The sequence below is a fragment of the Symphodus melops genome, assembly GCF_947650265.1.
Source record: "Symphodus melops genome assembly, chromosome: 22".
Taxonomy (NCBI): Eukaryota; Metazoa; Chordata; class Actinopteri; order Labriformes; family Labridae; genus Symphodus; species Symphodus melops.
The window spans coordinates 11345073-11360210 of record NC_136712.1 but is presented as its reverse complement, the minus strand read 5'-3'; the positions used below and the strand labels follow the sequence as shown (position 1 = coordinate 11360210).

The 15138-nt window shown below is 38.7% G+C and overlaps 2 protein-coding genes across 3 annotated transcripts; both read right to left on the bottom strand.

The window, feature by feature from the left end:
- Positions 1 to 239: 239 nt before the first annotated feature.
- LOC306818015 (uncharacterized protein) lies at positions 240 to 7436 on the bottom strand. 2 transcript variants are annotated; one of them, XM_079335346.1, is made up of 7 exons: positions 7207 to 7436; positions 6078 to 6277; positions 5391 to 5483; positions 5176 to 5268; positions 4511 to 4621; positions 2774 to 2894; positions 240 to 2655 (listed from the first exon to the last, which is right to left on the bottom strand). In XM_079335346.1, exons 1-7 carry the CDS (start codon positions 7229 to 7231, stop codon positions 980 to 982), a joined length of 2319 nt encoding a protein of 772 aa, XP_079191472.1. In that variant the 5' UTR covers positions 7232 to 7436; the 3' UTR covers positions 240 to 979. The 2 variants fall into 2 exon arrangements, with proteins under 2 accessions (XP_079191472.1, XP_079191473.1); XM_079335347.1 differs by having other exon boundaries at positions 5176 to 5265.
- A 1168-nt stretch (positions 7437 to 8604) lies between these two features.
- Positions 8605 to 14329, bottom strand: LOC306818016 (uncharacterized protein). The gene is made up of 7 exons (XM_079335348.1): positions 14085 to 14329; positions 13083 to 13190; positions 12875 to 12931; positions 12597 to 12755; positions 12021 to 12180; positions 11480 to 11580; positions 8605 to 10321 (listed from the first exon to the last, which is right to left on the bottom strand). The coding sequence occupies exons 1-7, from the start codon at positions 14094 to 14096 to the stop codon at positions 10157 to 10159; spliced, it is 762 nt and encodes a 253-aa protein (XP_079191474.1). The 5' UTR covers positions 14097 to 14329; the 3' UTR covers positions 8605 to 10156.
- Positions 14330 to 15138: the final 809 nt, after the last annotated feature.

The following is a 15138-nucleotide window of genomic DNA, read 5'->3' as shown; positions in this document are numbered from 1 at the left end:
TCAATATGGGAAGTAACACCGAAGTCCCATAAAAGCTTAAAAGTCAAAGGTTGATAGGAAGTATTAAAATAAAATCTATTTTCACTATGCAGAAAAGTAGTCAGACAGAAGTCCTTGTACCTACTTATTTTTTCAATAAACCCAAAAAGATATATATATATATATATATATATATATGTACACACACACACACAGCGCAGGTCAGGATAAATCAAGAGTAACTTAGTCATATATTTGCATGATGTTAAGGATGTTACTGTACTCCTGCCGACTTTGACTCACACAGTCACAGCAAAAAAACATGTTTATTTATTCAAGTAAAAAAGCTTATAACCAAAACAAATTGTATTTTAATCAAAAGCAAAGTAATGTTAACTGTACAGGGTTAAACAACAAAGTGTAATGTTCACATAATATGAATCACAACAATGTCCACATAGATACATAAACTAGTATGAAATGCTTCCTAGTGACACCACAACATGTATTACATTGCAGACACAGTATCTACAGTCATGATTTGAAATAATATTTGGCTGACCTTTTCATATGATGCTTTTCTATCTTCTGAACATTCAGTTTATTTGGGTTGAAATACATGAACTACAACAACTCCAAAACAGATCAGAAAGACATGTACTGCTACCTCATATCTCAGTAAGTGGTGGTGTAAGGTTACGTCATCATTTTAATCTACTATGTCATATAATCTAAATATATGAAAAACAGCATTAATGTACTGTGATTACCTTTAAATTCAATGATCAGAAAATAAATCCTATCATTCAAAAAACAATAAAAACTAAAACCACTATGGTTGTCCTTCCTTTTAAGTGATTGACCATCAAAATATTTACTGACATGGTTCAAAGGGTCCTTTATGCCACTGCTTCCAAACAAGCAAACTGTGATGAAGGGTGATCAGCTGTTATAAGCATTTGCAGGCAATCGCTTTTATTACAAAATACATTATTTTCGGTTAATAATCATCACTTCCTTCGTCTTCTTCGTCATACTTCCTCTTGAGGGGGTGCTTCTTGTGCTTACCCCGGTGTCTGCGTTTACCAGAGAAATCGGGGTTAGCATCTCTGGTGTGCAACTGCTCATGCTTCTTGAGAAGGCCGGGGACGGAGAATCCCTTTCCGCAGGTCTCGCATGTCCAGGGCTTCTTGCACGTGTGAGTCCTTTTGTGGACGTTAAGATGGGAGGCCAACTTATAGGTCTTCCCGCACACATCGCAGCTGAATGGACGCTCGTTGGTGTGCAACCTGATGTGGACCTTCAGATTGCCTACCTGAGTGAAGGTCTTTTCGCAAATAGAGCAGTGGTAGGGGCGCTCTCTGGTGTGGATCCTCATATGAACCCTCAGGCAGTACTTGCTGGAGAACTTCTTTTGGCAGACAGGGCAAGGGATCTTGGCTTTGGGCACATGGTCTTGCTGGTGCCTCTTCAGGTCGGACAAATAGACAAAGGTCTTCCCACACTGGGAGCAGAGATACTGGCGGTCACCAATATGATAACCCATGTGCCTCTTCAACAGACTGGGGACAAGGAATCTTTTTCCACAGCGCTCACACATGTGAGGGCGATCTCTGGTGTGCCAGCGCTCATGGTTGGACAGCTTGAATGCAGTTGGGAAGCATTTCTCGCACTGCTTGCAGGGGAAGGTCATTTCACTGGTGTGGCACTCCATGTGTCGTTTGAAGTAGGTGGACTGCGTAAAGCCCTTGTTGCAGATTTCACAGTAGAAGGGCTTTTGGCCGCTGTGGGCCAGCATGTGCTTGGTCAAGCTCTGCAGTTTGGTGAAGCACTTGCCGCACTGGCCACAGGCATATGGACGCACCGCGTTGTGGGTCTTTAGGTGGTTGTTCAGAAATGCCTGGGTTCTGAAACTTTTGTTGCATGCTGTGCAAACAAAAGGCTTTTCACCAGTGTGAATTCGCTCATGGTCCATTAGCTTGGACTGATAAGGGAAGCTCTTATCACACACGTTGCAGGAAAATCTGTCAGCTGGAGGTCTGATTTGCTTCTTTCTTCTTATGCTTGGTCTAATGTCATCCTCCAGGCCGTATTTAGGTGGAGGAAGTGGTGGCAGGGCAGGGAGGGAGAGAGAGTTAGTGGCGATCTGAGACACCCACTGATGCAGAGTGACTCGCTGAGTCTGGGGCTTTTGACCATCTGTTGCTTTCTGTAAGGGAACGGTTTTGATCGGAACACTGACAACCCGTAAGGGGATCGACTTTAAATCAGGTATACGCTGCCCTTCAGATTTATTAGGTGTTCCATCCTCTCTGTTTTTTACTGTTGTTGCAGACTGCTCCTGTGTAGAATTCTTCTCTTGCACTGATTTATTGCTCTGAGCTGTTGTTTCAACATTCTTTTTCTGAGAGGCACTAACATCAGCGCTGTTTTGCCCTTCACTTTGTGGTCCGGTAGTTTGAACTGCTGGGCTTTCACAGTCATCTGACATTACTCCCATGTCTTCTGTGTCACTGAAGGAGGCTGAGCTAGTTTGATTAAGGGAGGCTTCTAATTGCTTTGGTAATCCCGTGGCTGGTTGTGGTGGGGGCGGTGGGGGTGGAGGGGGTTCTACTGGTTTGGGTCTGAACGCCAGTGAAGAAAGCACACAGTCGCCCACAGAGGAAGAGATAGTGGCTACACAAAAAGAGAAGGCTCTGTCAATTTTATGTTCACAGTAGTAAATCATCATATGTAATGGTTTCTTTTCCTTTTGGAGCTTCCTTACATGTTCACAAAAAACCCTAACTTGTACCTTTAACACCAAGGAGTCCTTTGGCCTGTTGGTGCAGGAGAAGAGTCTTTAGGTCCCCATGGGTTGGGATGAAGCCTCCGCATGCCTCCAGGACAGCAGTTGTTGAGATCATGGCACCAAGCTGAGGCACACATATGATGTTGCTGATGAATTTGCAAGATCTATTTTATTTTACCTCATAAGTTGAAACATGACAACATGCCCTGGGAAGTTAAATGTAACCATGTCATTGTTTATTTGCATTACTCAAATAACTCCAAAGTTTTACTTTTTATCTACATCAGACCTGGGCAAACTACGGCCCGCGGGCCACATCTGGCCCGTTGTGCGTCCCTGTCTGGCCCGCAAGATGCCAATCATAAGTCAAAAATATATACCGTATAGTTATGCCGTGCATGCAATACAACTCTGACGCTTTTATTTTGAAAGACGCTACGTTCGTATTACTTCCGTATGGACGCACGCACGCACTGCACGCAGGAGTGAATGTAAACTGCGTTGAAGCAAAGCTGCGAACCCAACAAGCTGTTTTTACAAAATTTTACACAGCCAGAGATGCAGCCGTCAGGACGAGTTGCAGGAAACAGTAAGGCCTTTTTTGACGGAGAGTTTATTAAGGAGTGTTTATTGGACTCTGTCGCACTGATGGAGAAAAAGGAGCACTTGACAATGTGCCACTCTCCTGTCGCACTGTAACGAGGCGGGTTGATGACATCGCTGCAAGCTTCAGCTGAAGGACAGAGCGGTTGACTATGACTATATGATAATTTTCAGAAGACGCTTGTCCTCTTTGGATCTAACTACATATGTGAACAGAAATTCTCAGTGATGAAGTTAAACAAATCCAAACACAGATCCTCTATTAATGATAAGCACCTCTCAGCTGTCATTCACATAGCCACCTTAGACATTCAGCTAGATTTAAATGTCCTTGTTGAAGCCCAAGATTCAGTTTTATCAGAAGCAGTTTTATTGTCTAGGTATGTTTAACAAAAAGGGGATTTATTTTTGGTAGACTGTGCTCTCTGTGTACAATGTAAACATGAAATAATAACAATTAGCTAAAAATATAAACAGGTAATTAAAGACTAATGTGTACAAGACAAGACTAAGAGACTGGATGAAAATAGACTATTATTCTCACTAAAGTGAATGAATGAGATGAAAAACAAAGTTATTGTTTGGACTTCTTATAAGGTTTTTTTTGCTTGTAAAGATAAAATAAAATTGCACTACATTTCACTTGTTTTGTTTATTGATTATATAGTAGTATTTTCTTACACCACAATTTAACGACGCTTATTTTTACAAATATTGACAGACTATTTTCATTCTTCTGATTGCCAGTACCAGCTATTCAAAATATATACGGTAACTTTGTATTTTACAGTGAGAGAACGATGAGCAGAGTTCAACTTAATCGTTCGTGCGGCCCTGTGACAAAATGTGGGTTTCTCATGTGGCCTCTTGTAAAAAATAATTGCCCACCCCTGATCTATATATTAAATTGGATGAGACTTAATGGATCAAGAGAAGTACAACATTTTATTTGAGCCTTTTAGCAGCAGCCCCTAAATGTGTCCAGAGCTGACAGGAACTCTGTCTTGTTCAAGCATTCTGTTTCTAAACCAGGGTCAGCTTTGGTAAGTGCTACATCATACATATCCACCCAGTTCCCACCCTGCTGTGAAAGCACCATAGTAACAGTCTTAATGCAACAACAGTGAATGTGCATACCTGGGTGAGATTGGGAACAGGAAGAAGTTGCTCCAGCTTGCACACCAGACCTGCAGTCAGAGCCTGCAGTGCTGTATCAAACTTTGTGCCATACTGCACAGGGAAAACTTCCTGAAAAGAGGGGAAATATGAATGATTGTTTATAGTGATGGAAATCTGAAATTGTTATATCCAAAAAAGGGATTTATGAATGTTATGACTTGATCTCCCTGAGCATTGTGTTTATGCATTTGCATTTTTAGTGTGGTTATTTAGGGTTTTTTTTCCATTCAACACAGGAATAGGTTTTACATTTAATGAATCATTCAATCAATATAATAACTTGTATTTGAATATACCCAATTCATACATACTGTTATCTCGGGACACTTTATCAAAGGATTATCAATCAATCAATCAATCAATCTTTATTTATATAGCGTCAATTCATAACAGGCGTTATCTCGAGACACTTTACAAAAGCAGGTAAAGGACCTTACTGTTTGTCTGTTAACATTATGTGAAGATTGTCTTCTGCTATATCCCAGGAATTACAAATTACATCAGTGATGACGAGTTGCCATTGCTACACTTAATGGGATGAAATCTAAATGGGCAGAAATAGCTTCATCCAATGCCAACCATAGCCTCATTGTATATTAAGGCAGATAGACAGACGTGGATACCTGGAAGAAGCGCTTCCTCTCAGCAGTATTTTTCAGCAGATTCTGGACAAGCACCATGAAGTTTGTTTGAGATTTCTCCACTTCCGAGTCCTTCTGCAACACATGAAACACTTTAACTCAATTGAATGCACATCTTGAGACTCTGTCAAATAGAGACAAACTTATAACCCGACATGAATAGGGTTCAAATAAGAATAAAAAAATAACATTCTTACCCCTAAAGACGCAGAGACCTTCAACTTGTTAATGAGCGTTTGGATAGCCTTTGTATCAGGTGGGCCTTCTTTGTGAAGCAAATCCAGAATGATCTACAGAAAAGAACACAGATTAAAAGCATTATTCAAAACAATCTTTAAGTGAACATCTAGAAGGGGTTCTTTACTCTTCATGTTAATACTTTTAAGGATGGATACAATTATTTTTTCTGACACAAAATCAAATACAGCATTTAGGCATGCCCGTTTTCTTTTTTCTTGACGTGTGGGACATGTAATGGAAAACACATTAAGTTAATCAACACAGTTTGATGGTATCCCAACATTGATGTGATGTATCCTTTAGGAACACAGGAACCAATCTAATTGAATTAAAGAAAGTGAGAAAGCCTGAAGGGCACACATCACAAACCCAGTGTGATGGAGGTTTGTGGCTACAAAACCTAGTTGGTAGCTGAGGGGTTCAAAACCACCCTTGCCAAACTATTAATCAGTTTTTTGTACCAGACCCTGAGTCTGCATCTTTACAAGTATGGACCACAGTATACCATGAATATTTTCTCAAGTTAAGTTTAATACATGCTGCTTGTATAACACTTTTTCATCCATTCATGCATGTACACACACAAACAAACAAACACACACACACACACACACACACACACACACTTGACGATTAACTCTCACCCTTGCTCTCAAACCCAGGAGGAGCTGGGCAGTCTGCTTGAAGCCCATGAGCTCCGGAACAGTCTGTGTCACCATGGTCACAAATTCCTCTACTTTGCCGTACAGCTTCACATTTCTCTGCCGTATGACCTGCCACATGAACGAGTAAGTGAGCTGCAGAGGGGAGGTCATCAAGCGGAGTGAGGCCAGGGGGATGGCACCTGTGCAGAACAAAACATTAAGTTAAGAAGTTTCCAAGTGTCTTGGTACCGTTTACAATTGATTGTTGATAGGCTCATACGGTAATTTAAAAATGTGTCTGTATTTTTCTAGGCTACTGTCTAATTGAAATAATAACAAATTAGGGTGTTAAATGCCTCTATCAAAAGTGTGTCAGCTCTTCCTTGGGGTATTCTGAGAGCTCACAAGCATCCAACTAAATAGATACGAGAACTATGTTCATGTTAACGTGGCATATCGACGTAACATTTTCTACTCTGTTTGTCTCTTCATCTTTGAGCTATAATGATGTGTTCTTTTCTATTTTCTGTTTCTACTGTGTCCCTGGACAGGAGCAGTGTTGATGCATTGATAGCTTTAACCATGTAAACAAGCTCAACTCAGGCCACCAAAAGTAGATCTCTGTTTACAGGTGGAGTCTGAAGCTGCTGTAGGGGGCGCAGCTGAGCTAAAAGATCAACGCACTGAATGCATTCAGGCTGGAAAGGGGTTGAGACTGTGTGCACGTCAGCGTGTGCATGTGCAGTCTGGTCTTAGAGAGAATGAGCGCCAAACAGTGGCAGGATAACGCTCAAACTTTCATTAATGGTGCAGTCGGTATGGGTTAAACGATGGGAATCGCCATTATTGATTGAACATCTTGCAGCTGCCACTCAGGTGCATCCGGAGGAAAGAATGATACTATTTAAAATCAACGAGCAGTTAACTGTCCCTTCCAACGCTTGCTAACTTGCTAACCGCCATACAAACCACAAATAGTTGAAAATACATTTCTACACATATATTAAGCTGCACCTTTAAAGAAGCAAATCGTCTGCTTCAACAGATGGCATAGGTTGCTTCTCATTTTCTGGCCACCATGCCCATCGGCAGCGACAGTTAGCATGCTAACGTTAGCTTAGCAACTTACCTGAAGTATCAGAGCGTTTTTCCATCCTGTGCTCAGCAGTGTCGCTAATTCATGAGTTAAGCAACCAGAGGCACAAATACAAACCGCAACGCTGTACTTTACACCGTAATGCAATGTTTTAAGTGTTTAACCGTCTTTTCTCCACCGTCAAGCCAGGGACAATAATGGCGACCACTGGGTCGCGGCTTTCCAAAACAAAAGCCCGACTATCCGGCGGATGTTTCTGTACAAAATAAAAGCACAGTATATTTCAGGAAGGAATATAAACAAGTATTGGCTTTATGGTTTAATGATGATATATATATATATATACACACACACACACACTTTAGAATTATTCTTCTTTAGAAAGGACAAATCTGAGAGGAAAATTAACTGATCACTTTCTTTTAAATATAAAATAACTAACATAAAAACTAAACCAAACATTTTAATAAGATATAGGCAGATACCGTTTTTGAGTTTATGAAAGGACTGCCACTGTCTACATTATATGGTTTTCAAAATGTCTATAATTTGATACTTAGTCATATCACGTTTTAAAACAATCTGCAAAAATACCAAAGTGTTTTCAAAAACTCAATATTTTCTCTTTCATGTGTAAAAACCAAAAACGGCAAAAAGTGTCAAATTACTTGGGCAATGTTTAAGTACCAAAAAGTTGTGGTGTGCTGGAGAGACTGCTTGAAATTAAAAAACAATATATTACCCAGGTGCTTGGGACTTCTATTTGTTTCCTTATTATTGATAACTTTTGAAATCTGGTATTGTCACAACCTGTATACAGTAAGGTCCTTTACCTGCTTTTTGTAAACATAACGATGAGCATGGTCTTGTTACCTGCTCTTTTGTTAATGTTAACAGACAAACAGTAAGGTCCTTTACCTGCTTTTGTAAAGTGTCTTGAGATAACGCCTGTTATGAATTGACGCTATATAAATAAAGATTGATTGATTGATTGATTGATTGATTGTATACAATAATGTGTGAAGTCATTCATATTCGTACAGTATGTAAAGGTTACTTCAAGAACGAAAAATTCACGTTAAGCGGACTTTGCATTTGTGTAAAATCAAACTTCTTCAAGAATATATTCAGGTTTTGGATTTTACAATTTTACCAACAGAAATTACAAGTGCATGTACAATCTCATTTTACATTGCTGACAAATGCATTCAAAATATACATATAATATTGACAGGCTGAATTCGTTCATGGTGCATTTGCAGGGGGCGGACAAAAAAATGTCAACATTTTAACATGATTGTCATGATTAACGACTGCAAATGTCAGTCATATGAATAAATTAGCCAGATGAGACATTTTATACATGTATTCAAAATACTGAATCGCACACTTCACAGGGTTCAGTAAAACAAACCATCAAAAAACAAATCATAATGTATAGAAGCTCAAACTTGGACAGAAGGATATCTAACAATAGGCAATGCTAAGTCCAAAAGTTCTGCTTTCTATAACATTCCAGGGTGATTTATTCTCCTCCTGTGCAGTCATAACTTCAAAAAGAGATTTTAAAAAAGCTTTATAGCAATGCAACTGTGAAAAAAAATTACAATTTTTTAGTTGTTTACCTTGCTCCAAAATAACTTATATGACAATCAATACGACACAAAGTACAAAAGATGGCAGATATACAAATTGTTTACCAGAAATTCAGCAAAACAGTAAAGTTGTCAATGTCCAAGAGCAAACTTTTTAATACAAGTATGTCTTTCCATGTCTCGATAGGTTTTGGAAGTTAATCATTAAAACTGTTGTTGAAATACTAACAATCCTCAGTATATAAGGCTAGCATAGCCTGCGGTCGGGAAAGATTCTTTGCCTGTTGATTCATAGGGATCTGCCGACATCAGTCGTGTTTGTAACTGGTATTTCCTCCAGCCTACGGCCAGTCCTTTTGTAACGAGAACAAGCCTTCCTTATGCTCCTCACTGAGCTCATCCATCCATCTATCCTTCCCTATCTCCCTCGCTTTTCCTTGTCCGGTCTGTCCTATCTCTTGCTTCCTCCCTCTGACACATACAGTGCAAGAGTGCTCACACTCTGGAGTCATGTTCTCATGACTGAACATGATTGACTCAGTGAATGAGGCATTAAAAACTCTAACACACTCACTGTGGCCTGAGTAGCAGCTATAGATCACTGGGCAACAGCTTTGAAATACAATGAGGGGATTCAAAGTGCCTCTGGTCATGGCTATCTGCCATCTGGTCAAATCTTTGATACACAAAGTAGGTCGCTTGTTGAACTGCTCGGCGTGTTGTTTGTGACTAGTAGGTTCATGTTTTGTGACAGATCGCAGATCAGAATAATGTCAACAACAAGTTGAAAACAGAATGCAGAAGAGCACATGCAACTTCTCCAATGAGCTTTCTAACTTAGATGCATTTCAGTGTTTTAACTAGAGGCAGTTTTGACAGAAATACACCTTTCTGCATTAACTTTGAAGGAATCCTAGCCCCAAAGACACAGCCAACACATAAGTAAATGGCTACATCAAATAAATGAAACAGAAAACAGTCTAATATCATGGCCTTTTATGGCTCTGGCAAAAGTGTTGATTGTGTCTCCAAACCGGAGAACAACAAACATTGAGAGACAGGGATGGAGAAAATAAACGTGGCTGTCCAATATCTGCCAATATGACACCGTTAATGGCAGATACACAGCTTGAATGACATATGTTCTTCCTATTGTCCCGCAAAACCTCTTTATAATTGTTAAGTGCATGAAGTGCTAGAAGAAATTGACAGAACACCTGCCTATCCAGCAGGTGAGTTTTGTTCTTGTCGCTGGAGTCCATGCACTCAAGTAAGAGAAAGCAGAAGAAGAGTGTCAGACCACACTTGTTTACCCAGCAGGACTCTAAACAACCTGCAAAGTGTTAACACTGCCATGTATGAGACTTCTCTTTGCTATCAATCATGGCTCATCCACTTTCGTGTTCTGGGATCACCTCCCCCGCTGGCAGAGAGTCAGCAGCGTGGGTGAGTGTTTGAAGTGGAATGGAGACAGACACACTTGGAATCATGTCAGAAGGTGCCATTTGGCTATTTTCAGTGCGGCACGTTGGATTATGCCTTCCAGATATGACCTAGAATTAGAAAAGATGTTAAAAACTCACACTCTTGTTTGACAAATTATCGATCATACATCTGCAAAGCGGAAATCATTGCATTAGGTATTAACAGAGTTTTAAAGTACCACTAAATTTTTGATGAGCAGATGTTGACTTTACAAGAACTGCCTTACTGGAAGTGCTCATGAAATGAAGGCATTATTATGAATGAGAACGACTCTTGGAGACCATAACACAGAGCAGTCAGTGTACTTGAGGGACTAATTACCCCCAAAGGAAGTTTTTTTTAGATTTGGACACTTAGATTTTCTTATTTCATTACCAAACCACTAGAACCACTTCAATTTGGGTAGAATACAGTCCCACACAAGACCATATCCTCTTTGAATAAAATATTGTGAAGGGTTCCTGATAGAATTTTTATTCTTGAAACACAGGAAACATGTACACCACGCTAAATATGGTGGGGCTCAAAAAATGCAAGAAGTGGTTATTGCGGTATAGAACCTATGCATACATTTGGGGTTTGAAATAATTGTACTGTAATAATCTTGTTTCTTTTGTATAGACAGCAGGAAGAATAGTAGTAATTAGTGGTAACTGTGGTCACAACTAATACAAAATAAATAAATCCTTTTGAAAACATACATTATTTGTAAGACATGTATATATGATACATGGCTTATATATATGAGCTCTTGGAGTTAAAAGTAAAGCCAAGGAATGAGTGACCTTTATTTGGCCAGCAAGGTACGACTTCACTGGTTCAAAGAGGAAACAGTAGAGGAAATCAGACTTTTTCAATTGATATTGTAGGTCTGTAAATATTTACTTATGAGTTTATGATATTCCCTCGTTGTAAGTCTTCTTCAATACAGAATGAGTTTGCATGTTTTAAATAATTGACCCATTTAAGTAAAGCAGAAAATAAAGCAGGGTATGATTGGGTGTGGCTAACAGTTATTGACAGGTTGCAACCATAGCAAACTGTCAATCCAAGATTTATTTAACAATGTGTATCTGGCTAATTCACGTCTAATTATGGTCCCTTGAGGCTGCAAAGATGAGATCTACTTCTTATATAGAGTCAATTGTTGTAAAAACCCTGTTGAAAGATAATCAGACCATTTAAAGAATAAGAAACAAACACATTGAGTTGGTTCCTTAACTCACCAGCCACACTAACATTATGACACAAGCTGTAAAGGGGATTAGAGCCAAAAGCAAAGGAGTTCTCGTCCACCAGCCGTAATCACGACCCTCCTTCTGACCGCCTGAAAGAAGAAAATATTATTGGAAAATTTCCTTGACTACAGTTACACCCTCGACATTTGATAGCTGTTAGACGAATCCTCAATCCTTGATTTGTATTGAACTAGCAGAGATGATTCTAGCATGGTTATAGACACATATACTCATATTCAACTGTGGATCTTTTCACCTCGTGCTTTGATTCCCTTTTGAGATTTTACGCAGCATAAACACTAAGTAGGTTTTTTATTTGTACAACCTAAATGAAGCTTGTAATGCAGATTTTAATCATATAATTCCTTTTAGAATATTTAATGGTAATTGGTTCAAGGTTATATATCTGATTCCTGACCCCAGCTCTGTGTCCCTGACCCCAAATCAATACCCACACACTAACAGGCTTCTAAACTGCCTTGGCTTTTGAAGCATCCATTAGAAATCAAAACGCAAATAAATTAGGTACCTGGGTTTTGGTTTGGATTAACACATGGTGGTGGCTTGCAGGAGAAGCTAGTTGTTCCCTGAGATGCGGTGGATAAAATGTCTTTGACGTAGTCAAAGTAAAGGCCAGACATTAAGCTCCCCTCTTGGTAGTGACACTGGAAGACTTGCATCGCGGTTTCCTAAGGGATCAGACCACAAGAAATCCTTCAAGAACATAATTGTGCATGTCAATGTATTAAACTTAAATGCCTGAAATACAGCATGATTTTCGCTAAAACAAAGCTGAAACTGAAGCTTAGTTTAAGGGAAGCTTAGTTCAAGGAAGCTCAGTTTAAGGAAACAAGGGAATATGATTTGACATATGTTTGTACACAAACTCCTTAAAAAATATATCCTCAAAGATGATTGTCGACTGGGGGAGAAGTCTGTGGCTACCTCTTTACCATTTCTGTCCTTAATGGTAAATTCCACGTGTTTGAGATTGTTCCCTAACTCTTTGTGCAAAGTAGATTATAATACAGGTGCTTTGGAAAACGTAATGCTAATTATTTGTAATATTTTTATTTGTAGAAGAGTACAGTTGCTAATTACTCACCAGTTCCTCGTGGTCAAAAGTGAAGCGTAAACTCTTCAGCATTGCAATAAAAACAATTATGTTTTCTTTGTTGGAGGAGAGGGCACCAAACATTGTTGCCAGCTTCCGAAGACTTTGCTCCAAAGGATAGATATTTAGCACCACCCAGCATGTGCCAGCCTGGACATGAAAGTAAAAAAAAGACATGAACATCCTTTTGTTAATTATAAAATGTGTGTTTTTTTTAGTTTTTTTTTAAACTTATTATACTGATGTAGCTTCTACGTCTTCAAACATACCACTTCTCTGGGGATGTAACTAACAGGAATCTCATAATCAGAAGGGATATTCTGCTTCTGGAATGGACAGAGTAACACAGATTATAGCAACAACATATCACAGTGATACAGGGATCATTTCATAGAATGAGATCATTTGAAGAAAAAAAAGGACATTTTATATGAATATGATATGCACAAGGCCTCTGGAAACTCAAAATAACCTCACCAATAGTGACAGGTTTCTCACATCATCAGTTATCGGTGTCCCAAACTTTCCGGAGCACAGATTCAAACTTGTGAACACACTCAAGAGGAGACAAGGTGCTTTCAAGATCTGAAGATAGGGGTGAAACATTTAAACATGTTATGTATTCTTATGTTACTCTGTAATTAAGACAATGTAATAATGATGATCTGTAACATTAGTACATATTTAAATATTTACACTTGGAAATTGACAAATAAAACAAAGTGATTCTGACTTTTACAACCTAATTTCCTGATGCAGGCAACTGGCAATGTACTTCAATTAACATATTTCATAGGGGCTCAAGAGGAAGAATCAAGGGCTTCAAGTTGTCAGTGCGACAGGCAGGAATGTGTTTTATGTGAAAAGGGTAACATTTTAAAATATCATCTAGCTTAAGAATACAGAGGAGGAGTGGTTGTGAGTCCAGGGGAACACATACTGATCTTCCCTGTTCAATATATTGATTTAACGCAAACTGCATCCATGTGTCCTTTCACTTCACTCCCCCTTTTTAAAAGACTGCAACTGCAGCAGTATGTGGGGCAATTACAACAGAGCTCTTAACACATAAAGGTTCCTCTTACTTAATGCTACAATGATTCCTCTCTGAAAAGGAAGTCTTCTTCTTAACCAGCATTCTTTATTTCATAGCAAACTACATAATTAATACTACAGGATTATTTAATTGTACTATTAATATTTGATGATGGGAATGACTGATAGTGTCTACAAAAGAAATTGATGTAATTCATTGAACACTTGAAAAAGTTAACATGTATTGTAAAATAAATAAATAAAAAATGTATATCCATCATCCAGTTGAAATTAATAAAACGATTAAACGTGACTTGTCACAGTAACATACAACAATTTCTAAAGTTATACCCCTAATTAAAAACATTCACCTCCAAGAAAAACTAATTTATCAGTAATTACATTATTACTAAAGGCAATATAAAATTAAATTCTGCAACTTACTTTCTTCCTCATATGGAGCAAGAATCCGTGGTTGCTCAAATCCAATGCATGAAATCCAGTGTTTTCAGTTCAAAGACAGGGCTCATTGTGTGCATGTGTGTGATGTTCGAATGAGCGTGCAGTGAAACTTGAGGATGGGCCGGCAGTCTGCTTTCACTCCAGACAGATTGGTGAAGTCGTTTTTGACGCGGTAGAGAGGCCGCCTACAGGCTGAGTCACTGTGTCACACACTGACGCTGTCTGAGACTTTTCCATAAACTCCCACGTCTCAGTTTTGTTCATCAGGGGAGAAAGTGGGCACTTGTTCTCTCGAGGGAATATTTTGCTTAGAAATATGTCAAGGTTATTTCCAAAGCTGTTGTTAGGACAGTGAAAATGTAATCATTAAATGTCTTTGTTAGTTTTGAAGGGGTTGTTTGGTGATGGCAGCTTAAAACTGATTGTAAATCGAGATTTTCATCCATGATTTTTTTTTATTTCATTATGTCTGCTGTCAAAATTTATTTATTTCAGTATTTAAAGTAATTTGCACACATTGATGCTTTTTTTTCTGGATGGTGTGGACTTGCCATCTAAGAGTTTGTCTGCATTTTTGTGTGCATAATCTGTATTTGTATGGCTTTACTTCTTTTTCTTCAAATATTGAACTAACATAGGCTCAGTTGGTATCAAAACATTGTTATGATTCACATACTTTTATGATATTGAGTACATTCACAGGCTTTCCTTTTTTTTAATCATAAATCCATGTAAAAGCTCATACAGTATTAATGATTTGCATTACTTATTCAATACCAGTCACCAGAAGATTCATTAACCTTAGTATAACCTTTTGCGAGGACCTTAGGGATTTATATCAACAGTTATTTACATGGGTTTCTCTCCACCCCACATATAATGTCCTGTAAAGTAAGTTTTACTGAATTAAATGCAATTTCCCTGAATAAACTAATGCATGGTGTAGAAATCAAAGTTAAGGAATACTTTGTTCTGTCGCGATAAGAATGAAAGCATGATAGACACTATCAGTTGAGTAAGCAGGTCGTCTAAAGCA